Below are 14,580 nucleotides of genomic sequence, written 5' to 3'. Positions count from 1 at the left end.
CACCTGTAGTCACAGCTATTCATGAGGCTGAGACACAAGAACTGCTTGAACCCAGGAGGCAGTGGTTGTAAGTGAGCTGAGATTGTGCCACTGTACTCCAGCCTGGGCGACAGGGCAAGCAAGAACCTGTCTCTAAATAAATAAATATGTAAATAATATAAATAATCCAAAAAACTCCAAGATACAAATGAAAAATAATTTCATGACATTTACAAAACACAAGTATAGGCCAAGTGCAGTAGCTCATGCCTGTAATCCCAACACTTTGGGAGACTGAGGCAGGAGGATCACTTGAGGTCAGAAGTTCCAGACCAGCCTGGCCAATATGATGAAACCCTGTCTCTACTAAAAATACAAAAAATTAGATACAAATTACTCCTAGCACAAATATAAATAAAAATATAAAAAAGAAGTTATAAGCCAAATGACTAGAAAGAAAAGTTAAAAATATGCATCTAATAGTTGAAAAACAAACTAGAGATTAGAGACAAGTCAATAGCAGTATGGCTGAGAGTTCAGTGGTGCAATTTCGGCTTACTGCAACCTCTGCTTCCCGAGTTCAAGTGATTCTCCTGCCTCAGCCTCCAGAGTAGCTGAGACTACAGACACCCATCACCACGCCTGGCTAATTTTGGTATTTTTAGGAGAGATTGGGTTTCACCATATTGACCAGGCTGGTCTTGAACTCCTGACCTTGTGATCTGCTCACCTCACCTCAGCCTCCAAAAGTGCTGGGATTATAGGTGTGAGCCACCGCACCTGGCCCTAATAAAAATTTTTAAAAATTAGCCTGGTGTGGTGTAATGTGCTCATACCCCTACTAGAAGGTGAATTCTAGAAGGTACTGAAAGATGGTGAAAGGAATTCACCTTCTAGTAGGGGTATGAACTAAAAATATAGTAATAATAAACACGAGTAGATAATAAACACGAGTAGAATGTGATGTTTTATGATGGATGTATGGACAACAGGCAACCTTTGCAACCTTTGCCTCCCAGCTTCAAGCGATTCTCATGCCTCAGCCTCCTGAGTATCTTGGACTACAGGCCCGCACCTCCACATCCAGCTAATTTTTTGTATTTTTAGTAGTGATGGAGTTTCATCATGTTGGCCAGGCTGGTGTTGAACACCTGACCTCAGGTGATCTGCCTGCCTTGAGGGCTTCCCAAAGTGCTGGGATTACAGGTGTGAGCCGCTGTCCCCGGCCTCATTGTTTTGCTCATTTTGTTTTCATTGTCCTTCGGAGATTTTCATTACTTTCTTGGAATCCAGAAATGCATTACAATTTATATGTTGACCTTTTCCCAGATCTAGTTGTATTACATACAGCAAGAAGATTCTTGAGAACAGCTAATTTACAATGCTGCTGAAAGCAAAAGTCTCATTTCTTCTTTTATCTCAATAAAATTTCCAAATTTATTACATTATGATCAGAAAATAACATCTGTTCTATTTCTACTTTTTAAGCTTTATTAAGAATCTCTTTGTGACCTAACATACGGTGAATTTTTTAAATGCACAGACTTTGAAAATAAAATATATTTTTATAGTATATAGCTCAAAGTTTGTTCTTCTTTAATAGTTAAGATTTTTAGATTTTCTAGAATATTTTTATAAAAAAAACAAAATCATTTATTGCTCAAGGGCTGAGAGAGGTAAATTTGAACAAAAAAAAATCTTTAATATGTTTTATCATGCTTTTATTTGTATTTCATATAATGGAAGATTGCTTCATGAAGTTTGATGCTAAGGTAATGGTTAATAGATATTCATGACTTAAATCTTCTTGTCTATAGTATTCTTCTTTGTCTTATTTATCTTATTTACCCTTTATTCAACCTTTTGTGAAATCAAGATTCATACCTTGCTAAGTTTTATATGCATTTTCTTGGTGACTCTTCACCGTTTCTTTTTCTTACTTTCAAATTATCCAGTGTGATTCAGAGAACAAGCACGGTGGCTCACACCTGTAATCACAGCACTTTGGGAGGCCAAGGCGGACAGATCACCTGAGGTTAGGAGTTCCAGCCCAGCCTGGCCAACTTGGTGAAATGCCATCTCTACTAAAAATACAAAAATTAGGCTGGGCACAGTGGCTCACATCTGTAATCTCAGCACTTTGGGAGGCTGAGGTGGGCAGATCACAAGAGTTCGACACCAGCCTGGCTTACACAGTGAAACCCTTTCTTTACTAAAAATACAAAAATTAGGTGGGCATGGTGTTACCCACCTGTAATTTTCTTTCCTTTTTAAAAAAAGTTAACCTTTGTCTTTGAGACAATTGTAGATTTACATGCAGTTGTAAAAAAATACAAAGATACTCTATGTTAACCCAATACCATCTTGCAAAACTATAGTACAATATCACAGCCAGGATGTTGACCTTGATACAAGCCATCAATCTTATTCAGATTTTCCCAAATTTACTCTGTGTGTGTGTGTAGTTCCGTCTATGTGATTTTATGACGTGCAGTTTTATGTATCTCCCAGCACAGCCAATATACAGAACAGTTTCATCTCCCCAAATATTCCTTGTGTTGCCCTTTTATAACCACACTCGCTTCTATTCTACCACACTCCCCTTCCACAATACCTAACTGCCAACCATTAATCTGTTTGCCATTTCCATAATTTTGTCATTTCAAGAATATTATATAAATGGAGTTATATTGTTATGTCAAATTGCAATTATGATTGACTTATTTTTCACCTAGCATTATTCCCTGAAGATTTGTTCAAGTTGTTGCATGTATTGGTATTTCTGTTTGATTGCAGAGTACTAGTCCACCTTGTGATGTTTCATTAACCATTTACCCATTGAAGGACATCTGGGTTGTTTCTATTTTGGAGGTGTTATGAATGAAGCTGCTGTAAACATTTGTGTGCAGATTATATGTGAGCACACATTTCTATTTTTCTGGAATAAATACCCAAGGGGGCAAGTACTGGGCCCTATGGTAACTGCATATTTAGTTTTACAGGGAACTGCAAAACTGTTTTCCCAAGGAGCTGTACTATTTACCTTTCTACCAGGAATGTATGAGTGTTCCAGTTTCTCTGTGTCTTCACCAGTATTTGTTTTTTTTATTAAAAAAAAAAAAAAAATGATAGGTGTGTACTGAGGTTTTAATTGCATTTCCCTAATAACTAACAAAGTTTAATACCTTTTCATTTTGCCATTTGCATATTCTTGAGAAATGTCTTTTCTTGTGTTTTGTCCATTTTCTAATTAGACTATTTATATTTTTACAGTTGAGATTTTTGGAGTTTTTAAAAACATATTCTGGATACATTTTTTATCAGATATGTGGTTTGAAAACATTTTCTTTCAATGTGTAGCTTGTCTTTTCATTCTCCTAATATGATCTTTTCACAGAGGACTTTTTAATTTTAATGGCATCCAGTTTTTGAATATTTTCTTCTATGAATCTCTTTTTGGAGTCAATTCTAAGATCTTTTTGCCTGTCCCTAGATCCCAAATATTTTCTCCTTTTATTTTTCTAAAAGTTTCACTGTCTTCCATTTTACATTTGTAATTCATTTTTAGTTCATTTGTAACAATGGATACCTAATTGTTCTAGCACCATTTTTTTTTAAAGGCTAACTTTCCTTCATTGATTTGCTTTTGCACCTTGTCAAAAACAAGGTAGGTGTAACTATGTGGTCTATTTTTGAACTTTCCGTTCTGTCCTTTTTGTCTGTGTGTCTATCCCACTGCCAGTAAAGCCTAGGTTATCTACTGTAACTATAAAATAAACCTTAATATTGGGCAGAAAGATTTCTTTCACTCTAGTTTTTTTTTTCAAGGTCGTTTTATTTATTCTCAGGGTTTTGCTTTTCCATATACGTTTTAGAATAAGGTTATGTACGTCTACAAAACACTTGGCTGGAATTTTGTTAGAAATTTAATGAAATCTGTGGACTAATATGGGAGGAATTGATTCATTTTTTTTAAAAAATAAATTATATTAGGTGGCTCACACAAGTAATCCCAGCACTTTGGGAGGCCGAGGTGGGCAGATCACAAGGTCAGGAGATCGAGACCATCCTGGCCAACATGGTGAAACCCCATCTCTACTAAGAATACACTAAAAATACAAAAAAAAAGTTAGCTGGGTGTGGTGGTGCACGCTTGTAGTCCCCAGTATTCAGAAGGCTGAGGCAGGAGAACCCAGGAGGCAGAGATTGCAGGGAGCTGAGATCACGTCACTGCACTACAGCCTGGGTGACAGTGCAAGACTCCGTCTCAAAAATAAATAAATAAGTAAGTTATATTCACTTATATTTATTGATGTTTCGCATGTGTGCTGTCTTAGTTCTATACTTTCTTGCTATAGATTTTCATTGTTAGGCTTTCAGTATAGACCTATGTATATATGCTTTAAATCTAATAATTTGGAAGAGTTATGCCCATTTTTAGTTCTGATAGATACCTTATTTTCTTAAAAATATTTTCAGTATTTATATTTAGACAAAATCTATTGAATAGATTTTGATTGAATACACGCGCACACACACACACACACAGAGTTTTACATATTTTCATCTTTAGACATAATGTGACCTGTATATGTGACCTGTCAGTTTACACATACATTCTTTTTTTTTTTTTTTTTGAGATGAAGTCTTACTCTGTTCTCAGGCTGGAGTGCAGTCGTGCAATCTCTGCTCACTGCACCTTCTGCCTCCCAGGTTCAAGTGAATCTCTTGCCTCAACCTCCCAATTAGCTGGGACTACAGGTGTGCACCACCAAAAGAAACAAGAACTGTTAAAATGTTCTTGCTTAATTAAGAGTCCAGGCAAAAGATCACAGAAGCCTATATTTCAAAAGTCAGTGTTTTGGTAGAAGGAAGCCTCCAGAAATTTCTGTGTTAAATAGTGGGGAGGAGAGGATTACCAGTTTTATTTTTTTAATTTTTTTTCTTTTTTTTAAGAGAAACAGTCTCACTCTGTTGCCCCGGCTGGAGTACACTGGTACAATCACAGCTCACTACAGTCTCAAACTCCTGGGCTCAAGTGATCCTCCTGCCTCAGCCTCCCAAGTAGCTGGGACTACACGCATGCACCACTGTGCCCGGCCCTCCAGTTTTAAAAGTTAACAGGTAAGTTCAATTTTCAATGAAGCTGAAGCTGAGGTACAGAAGGGCCATGATTCTAATATGTATATATTTTTTTAAGTTCACAATAGCAAATCATAATTTATATACAAAAGGAAAGAGAAAAAGAAGAAACATAAAGCAAGATGAGAGAAGTTAGAAAGAGTTGAACAGTTATGATAATGAGAGTATTTTACTGCTCAATTAAAATACTAAAACTTAGCTCAAGTAAGAAAACAAAATCTATTCATTTGCCTTTACAGAATACCTAAAACAAAATAATACAGTCATGCATTGCTTAACTAATGACAGAGATTCAGTCTGAGAAATCCGTCATTAGGCAATTTCATCATGATGCAGACATCATAGAGTGTACTTACACCAGCCTAGATAATATGGTCTACTACACACCTAGGGTGCATAGTTCAGCCTCTGACTCTGAGGCTACAAACCTGTACAGCATGGTGCTGTACTGAATACTATATGTAACTAGTACAATGGTAACTGTTTGTGTATCTAAACATAGAAAATGTACAGTAAAAGTACAGTATTATAATCTTATGGGACCACCATCATAAATGTCCTACATCATTGATCAAAACATCATTGTGTGGTATGTGACTGTATATATATGGTGAAAAACTCAATAAATTCCCTGAAGTAATAATTGTACCAAATATATTTTCTGACTATCACACAATAAACCTAGAAATAAATTTGTTTTATGTTTAAATTACAAGAAAAAGCTAGGCCACTGGAGATTGAAAAATGAATTTCAAAGAGAATATAAAATATGCAATTAGAATATGAGAACATTATATATAAAAATATATTAAATGTAGACAATATTACACATGGAAACAAATTGTAGCCTAAATATTTTAATTACTTAAAAGCAGTAAAGAGAATACTGAATGCAAGAACTGTAAGAAACTCCATATTAACTAGTAGCAGTACTAAAATAACACAATGTTTACAATAGCAAAAATTTAGAACAACTGTATCTCTAACAATAGAGTATATTTTAAAAGCTATTATGGAGCCAGGCACAGTAGCTCATGCCTGTAATCCCAGACCTTGGGAGGCCAAGGTGGGTGGATCACTTGAAGTCAGGAGTTCAAGACCAGCCTGGCCAACATGGCAAAACCCCATCTCTACTAAAAATACAAAAAATAGCCAGGTGTGGTGGCAGATGCCTGTAATCCCAGCTACTCGAGAGGCTGAGGTGGGAGAATCACTTGAACCCAGGAGATGGAGGTTGCAGTGAGCCAAGATTGCACCACTGCACTCCAGCCTGGGCAACAGAGCAAGACTCCACTGCAAATAAATAAATAAATAAATAAATAAATAAATAAATGCTATTATGAACAATGATATTGGTATAGCTAATGACATGAAAATGTTCAAAATATTTTGTAAGTTGAAAGACAATAGGTTAACAATAGCATATTGTATTAAGCCATTTTATAAAATATATCCGTGTCAGCATAGAAATAAAATAATAAACTAACATTTATTAAGTGTATATTATATACCAGGCACTGTTTAAGCATTTTACATATACTGATTCATTTATGCTTATAATAAACCTATGTAGTCATTCGATTATTTTCCCCACTTTATGAAGAGATTTAAAATAAGAGAAATTAAAGAATTTTCCCAAGGTCACACAGTGAATAAGTGGTTGAGGCTTGGAAGAACATACATAAAAATGTTAATAGGCTAAGCACAGTGGCTCACACCTGTAATCCCAGCACTTATGGGAGGCCAAGGTGGGCAGATCACCTGAGGTCAGGAGTTTGAGACCAGCCTGGCTAACTTAGGGAAAGCCCATCTCTACTAAAAGTACAAAAATTAGCTGGGGGTGGTGGTTCAGGCCTGTAAATCCCAGCTACTCAGGAGGTTGAGGCAGGAGAATCACTTGAACCGGAAGGGTGGAGGTTGCAGTGAGTCAAGATTGCACCACTGCACTCCAGCCTGGGTGACAGAATGAGACTCTGTCTCAAAAAATTTAAAAAAAAAAAGAAAAAAGCTAATAGTGTTTATTTCTGAGTGATGAAATTATAGATGATTTTTTTGTTTAGTTTGTTTTACATTATCCATATTTTCAGTTTTTCTACAAGGGACATGTATTATTTGTGAAACAAAGAAATTAAGGGTCTTTTAAAGATGAAAGCAAAATATTTAATTAGGAAACAAAAAATAAGTTAAAAGAAAAAATCTGAGAGCTATTTCACTAAAAAATATAGATAAGCCTAACAATTTTGCGAACAAAAGAGATAAATATATAAACAAGTAAATATGCAAATTAAATAATGAGAAATGGACTAAAACAACTAAAGTACATATTTTAATTAAAATATTGTGAATATCTTTATTCACAATAATATATATAAATATATTCAGATATATTAATTTATAATTATTAATTTATATTCAGATAATATAAATAAATATATTCAGATATATTTAAATGTCAATAAACTAATAATTATCTGGAAATAAAGAAAATGGACTCTAATAAATTTATAAAAATCTGAATTAAGGTTTGGAAATGTTAACGATTTACCTTCCCCAAAGGCTCTGGGTCCAGGTAGTTTTATAAAGTATTTATTTTAAACTTCCAAAGAATAGTAATCCCTGTATCAGAAAATCTACTTAATTCATTCAATAAATATAGCAAAAACCTGACGCTAGGATCTGACAATTGCAATATAAGTCCCTGTTATTTACAGAGCATATGTTCCAAGGCTCTTTGTGGCTGCCTGAAACTGCAGATAATAGTGAACATTACAAATACTACATTTCCTCCCGTACATACATACCTACGATAAAGTTTAATTTATAAATTAGGCACAGTAAGAGATTAACCACAATAACAAAAACTAAAATAGAACATGTATAAAATATACTGTAATAAAGATCATATAAATGGGTGTTCTCGCTCACTCTTTCTCTTGTTCTCTCTCAAAATATCTTATTATACTGTACTATAAATAACTGAATGCAGAAGACAAAACCATGGATAAGAGGGACCACTGTACAGTCAATCACATTTACAGAAGAGGATGTAAGTGTCCTATATAAAATACTAACATAATTCAGTGAAAAATCAAAAGAACAACAATGGCCTGGTTAGATGTATTCCTAAAATAAACGATGGTTTAATATTGGTACACCTATTAATAGAATATAGCTCTATGTATGTTAATATACAAAAAAGGAAAAGTGTCCTATATAATTATTTCAATGGATGATGCAAAAGCATTTGCTAAAGTCAACTTCCATTCCTGGTTTAAAAAACTTTAAGAGAGCTAGAAATAATAGAATGACTCTGCAATATACTAAAGAATACCACTCTAAAACAAATTGTCAGCACTGATACACCAGACTCTAGTGACTAGAGAGATTCCTATTAAAATCAGGAGGAAAACAAGAATTACTAGAAATATCTGTCAAATAAAAGATTCAGACCTTTCCAAAACCACATCTTCACCTGTTTGCCTCCTTGACTTTCTCCTATTCAGGGCTCAGACAAGAGTGAAGCAAGTGAGGCCCCTAAAGTGCAGAACTGAAGGACACACTCACTCTTGGGGTTATGAAAGTTCAAGATTGACAGTTGTGTGACCCTGACAGTAAGCACCTCCTTCCCTTAAAAATCTCTCTTGTCTCACCCTAGTTCCAGCCCTGCACATAATCCTTCTTGTTTGCAAACTCTACTAGCTCTTTCTCCTTACAAACTAAAGTCAGCCATTTGTAGACAGCCAGCCGGTCTTTAGAATTGTAGATGTTTCGAGAAGAAATTAAACAGCAGTCCCCTGTGGTTCATGTGTTCCTGAATTTTCCAACTTCTCCCATCGACTAAATCCTATTGAAGCCTTTCCACCACAACTACTCACTTTCCAAAGAAACGAACTTAACAAATTCTCTACAGGTAATCCTCAAAGACCAGACCCCTTTATACTCACAACGTATGTGAGAAAGTTAGTAGTTGGGAAATCAGTTTTCATATATATCCTACAATACATATTATTTTTAGATCTTAGATAAAACCTTTATTTTAATAATTTACTGTCAGTTAATTGTTCTCTTTAGTTCAAAGACTTTAAAGAATAAAAAAAGTGGCCGATTCAGTGGCTCACGCCTATAAGCCCAGCTCTTTGAGATGCTGAGGCGGGCAGATTACCTGAGGTTAAGTGTTCGAAACCAGCCTAGCCAACATGGCGAAACCCATCATTACTAACAATACAAAAATTAGCCAGGCATAGTGACGCATGCCTGTAATTCCAGCTACTCAGGAGGCTGAGGCAAAAGAATTGCTTGAACCCCAGAAGCGGAGGTTGCAGTGAGCTAAGATTGTGCCACTACACTCCAGCTTGCTTGGGTGACAGGAGACTCCGTCTCAAAAAAAAAAAAAAAAGATAGTATATGATATATGTAGAAAATGTTTTGTCTAAATGCCAACTATTATTAATTAGTATTTCCTTTTTATCAAAATGTATTACATGCATATGGTCATTTACATGTTATTAGAATGGGGCCTATCACAGGAGGAAAAAACTATTTACAAAGTAACATGAAAACATATAGAACTTGGAAAAGCTAGCTGAATAGTATTATGATGCCTTTACTTTTCATAATTCTACAGCTCCTGTATCCTAAATCTATGTCCTATTTTCCTATCTTCCTATGTGTTTAAACAAATTAAAACTGACAGTGAACAGACCCTTTTAATATGTTTCATGATATTTTCTTCTCAGAGAGGCAAGTTCTTGCTATGGAACATGTTTCTTAAATGCATCTGAAGCTTATCATATTTAATGTTGCATCTCTAGAATCGTTTTACAGATAAATTCATCTCATTATGAAATAATTTTTCTGAAACTATTTTGTATAGGACCAAGATACTACACACATAAATAAACTAATTTGCAGTGAAGAATACAAGATTTTAAAACTATAATAATAACACATTAAGGTATATAGAATCATAAATATATATATATATTCAATAAATGCCTGCCTAAATATCACTGACTTTTAGAAAGTATTTCTAAGTATGGTGTTGAACAACATCTATTGACTCATCTTTCGAAAGTTTTCCCTAGTGAACAGATGATTGTACTACTCACCTAATTGTATCATTGGTCTCTGAAACAACTCTCAGGTACTCTTTCAAACAATAATAATTAAAGAGGTATTTCCGAACCCTGTAGCCTCGCCATCGTCTCTGAATCTATTAAAGTAAATAAACAGATAAAATATGTCATTAAATATTTTTATTAAAAAATGTAATAACACTTCAAAATTAAGGTAATTACAGCTGATAACTCCTATCAAATAAAGTCTTAGGCTTTTCCATTAATATAACAGTATATTAGTTGTAAATATAGGTTCTACTCATAAATTTACTATGAAATATAAAAACAAACAATTACAGGCTATTATAATTTATTTTAAATTATTTATAATTATTTCACAGAATACCAAACTATTGAAAGATTTTTAAAAATTTGCTTTACAAATTCCTACCAATGCCACTTCCTGGGCAAATGGATTTGTTTTTTCTTTTCATAACCAACAGACTTTAAGATTGTATTTGGTCTCATTGAAAAACACTTTTAGTTTTTGTATTTGGTCTCATTAATGGGCTTCTTAAATTCAGTGGTATCAAAATATTTAAAGAAATTCTTGTATCTTGATTATGACATTTTAATCCTTCCTTAACAATAACAACAATAGATAACGTTTATTGAGTTCTTATGTGCCAGGCACTAATCTAAGGGTTTTTGCTTATATTTGTGTATTTAATCTTTAGAATACTCCTATGACATAAATATTTGTTACCTCATTTACAGATGTGGAAACAGTTAAAAAGAGAGGTTATACAGTTTTTCTATAATTATACAGCTATTAGGATGAATCCAGGAACTAAATTAGGGCTTCAGAGAGCCTATTCTAATAACCATTGCAATACAGAATTGGGAACAAAGAGAACTATGATTTTCAAAAAAGAACATTTTTATTGAAATAATCTGCTTCTTATATCTTTTACTTCAATGTTGACATTCAAATAGTTTTATTTTTACTAGAACATACAATCAAAGTAGTGTTTTTTTTTTGTTTGTTTTTTGTTTTTTTTGGATGAGAGGAACGTTAGAGGTCTGAGAGACCATACCTAAGTCAGCTTCTAGATATCTTATACAACTCCAGTAACCATGAGAATCAGTCACTCTTTTTGAATCCTATCTTTGCTAATATAAATATCTTTGCTATGTTTTCTAATACCACTATTTGAAAAACTCAAACAAAGGAATATATGATATTAATTTGAGAGGAAAAAAATACCTGAAGTTATTTAAATAATTAGAGAAAAAAGAAATAGCACATATGGAAAAATATTAACTTAGTCTTGCGTAAAGATTTACCATCATTTCCTAAAATTTCCCAACAGTTTAAATATCTATATGAATGATTCACATATCACAAATGATTCTCTTTTTGGAGATGAAGTCTTCCCAATTTTAGCACAGTTTGCTAGGATAAGAGAACACACATCTTCTCTAAACTTTTTTTTTTTTTTTTTTTGAGACTGAGTCTTGCTCTGTCGCCAGGCTGGAGTGCAGTGTCACAATCTTGGCTCACTGCAACCTCCGCCTTCTGGGTTCAAGCGATTCTTCTGCCTAAGCCTCCGGAGTAGCTGGGATTACAGGCGCATGCCACTACGCCCGGCTAATTTTTGTATTTTTAGTAGAGACGGGGTTTCACCATGTTGGCCAGGATGGTTTCGATCTCTTGACTTCGTGATCCGCCCGCCTCGGCCTCCCAAAGTGCTGGGATTACAGGCGTGAGCCACCGCGCCCGGGCCCTAAACTTTTTTTTAATAGGAAAGTGAAATATAGAGACTAAGCACCAGTCCATTGGGTTTTATCCTCAAAGCCTACTTTTTTTTTTTTTTTTAGCTAAAAAATGTTTAGTATAACATTTGTATAAGTTGAATATTGGATCAATAAAAAGTAAACCAGAAAAATGGTTTACTTAAATTCTGATACATTTTATTTTTCTCTGTTTTAAAACATGGCCATTTAAAACATCATTTACAATCATTTTACAAATTAAGATATTAAACATGGCCAGGCACGGTGGCCTAACGCCTGTAATCCTAACACTTTGGGAGGCCGAGGCAGGTGGATCACGAGGTCAGGAGTTTGAGAGCAGCCTGGCCAATATGGTGAAACCCCATCTCTACTAAAAACATAAAAATTAGATGGGTGTCGTGGCACTCACCTGTAGTCCCAGCTAGTTGGCTAGAAGAGTCATTTGAACTCGGGAGGCGAAGGCTGCAGTGAGCTGAGATGGTGCCACTGCACTCTAGCCTGGGCAACAGAGTGAGACTCTGTCTCAAAAAAAAAAAAAAAGAAAAAAGAAAAAAAAAGGTATTAAACATGAAAATTATAAGGGAGTGTTTTTGTCAAACTCCTAGTATGAGAATTACTAAAATAACTGAAAATATGAAAAACAGCTTGTAAGAACAAGTAAATGATAGACAATAACTTTAATTTTTTTTTAAATGGAGTTGTGCTCTGTCACCCAGTCTGGAGTGCAGTGGCATGATCTCAGCTCAGTGCAACCTCTGCTTCCTGAGTTTGAACGATTCTCCTGCCTTAGCCGCCCAAGTAGCTGGGATTACAGGCATGCACCACCACACCCAGCTTATTTTTGTATTTTTAGTAGAGACAGGGTTTCACTATGTTGGACGTGCTGGTCTCGAACTCCTGACCGTAAGTGATCCACCTGCTTCAGCCTCCCAAAGTGCTGGAATTACAGGAGTGATCCACCACACCCGGCCAACAACTTTAGAAAATGAAACTAGTAGTATAGCAAGCTAATGTAAAAAAAATTCAAAGTGTCTTTTGAAATACTTCTCAAATAATCTTATTTGCAAGGTCAATTCTTTAAATTAAAAAAAATTCTAAAATTATAGACTCAATTTAGAAACTCTCCCTAATTGACCAATATTATATTACAACTGAGAAAGAAAAAGAAGGAATTGACAGAATCACTTTCCTAATGAAAAACAAGAATCAACTGGAATATGTATACACACATAAATCATACATGCAAATAAGTGCATATTTTCCTAGCTTATCTAATTCGATCATTACAGCATCATTCTGAGGTGGAGATTATTATTAGCCTCATTAATAGAAGAGGGAATTGATGTTTAGAGAGGTTAACTAATTGCCTAAGGTCATATAGTTGGTTGGATGGCTTCAAATGTTTCAGCATACTTTTATTGCATATACAGTAACAATTTTATTAATGAAGGGAACACTTGTAAATACATGTACTGACAGGAAATACATCATCAGCAATAGAAGTGATTCAAGTTGCATGGGAAAATATTAAGATATCAAATAGTATTAAGGGAGGGGCTATATCTATCACATGAAAATATCATTAAATTATAAATAAAATAAGATTAGGAGTGCCAGAAAACCCAAAAGGTGCATGTTGGCATACTGAGAGGAAGGAAGAATGATGGGGTTTATGATTTGGTAGTTATCAGAGAAATAAATATTCCCATTTCTGAGAAAGATATGTTAAAGGAAAAAAACTGAAATTGGCTGAAAGATTTGTGTTCAAATAAGAAGAGCTTCCTGTAATTATATATATAAAAAAAAATCCAACAACCTGGGCTCTTTCCTTCACCAAACCCAGCAACTACTGGAAACAGCACCAACCGTATCTAGAGAGACTACAACTGGTATGCTTTCAGAAAACATTCGGATGTCCTGACTCCCTACACATCTCTCCAAAGGCAGGCTAAAATTCCTCTCCAAGATAATTCCTTTTATTCAAAATTGGACATTAAAAAATGTAATAAGTAAGTGATGGTTAAGGTAACAAATTAAAACACATCCACACTAAAGTATAATCAATCAATCTTTAAGTGGCTTTCCTAGAGATGAGTGGGTAAAAACAGTTGGAGGAAACAGCATTTGAGTGGGTGAAGAAGCTGCCGTCAGTGAAATGAAGGATCTAAAATTTATTGAGCTCCATGAATGTGCCAGGTATTATGCTAACTGCTTTTATTCTCCCAATATCCTTGTGAATAGGGCATGATCTCCATGTTAAAAATGAAGAAACTGAGGTTAAGTAATTTGCTAAGGGTCACATAACCAGTAAGACAGTAAATAGAAAGTCAGGATACAAACCCAGGTTTCTCTTACTCCAAAGCCTACACACTCTTTCTACTAAAACATCTTACATATACACTGTATAAAAAGAGAAAGTAGTTTCAAATATAGTGTTTTCTTATAGGGAGTCTAGTTTAGCCAATAGCTAATTGATATTGTAAAATACAATATAGATGAGATTCTACTATATTTCCTATTACAGAAATGAATGACATCTTAAATTTTGCCTATTCTGTTAGTATTCCAGTACTAGTAAATATACTTTTAATTTTTTAAAGTGTAC

General features: G+C 34.5%; 1 protein-coding gene across 2 annotated transcripts in view; it reads right to left on the bottom strand.

Annotated features, from left to right (window-relative positions):
• SPATA17 (spermatogenesis associated 17) overlaps nucleotides 1-14,580 on the bottom strand; it is a 212,468-nt gene that overhangs the window by 155,889 nt on the left and 41,999 nt on the right. For both annotated transcript variants that reach the window (XM_064383459.1, XM_021677167.2), the window contains exon 5: nucleotides 10,230-10,333. In XM_064383459.1, coding sequence (XP_064239529.1) covers nucleotides 10,230-10,333 — 104 coding nt within the window. The remainder of the gene's footprint in view (nucleotides 1-10,229; nucleotides 10,334-14,580) is intronic.

The sequence above is a fragment of the Aotus nancymaae genome, unplaced genomic scaffold (assembly GCF_030222135.1).
Source record: "Aotus nancymaae isolate 86718 unplaced genomic scaffold, 86718_ANA_hifiasm-v0.15.2.pri h1tg000032l_0, whole genome shotgun sequence".
Classification (NCBI taxonomy): domain Eukaryota; kingdom Metazoa; phylum Chordata; class Mammalia; order Primates; family Aotidae; genus Aotus; species Aotus nancymaae.
This window is presented reverse-complemented; position numbering and strand designations above follow the sequence as displayed.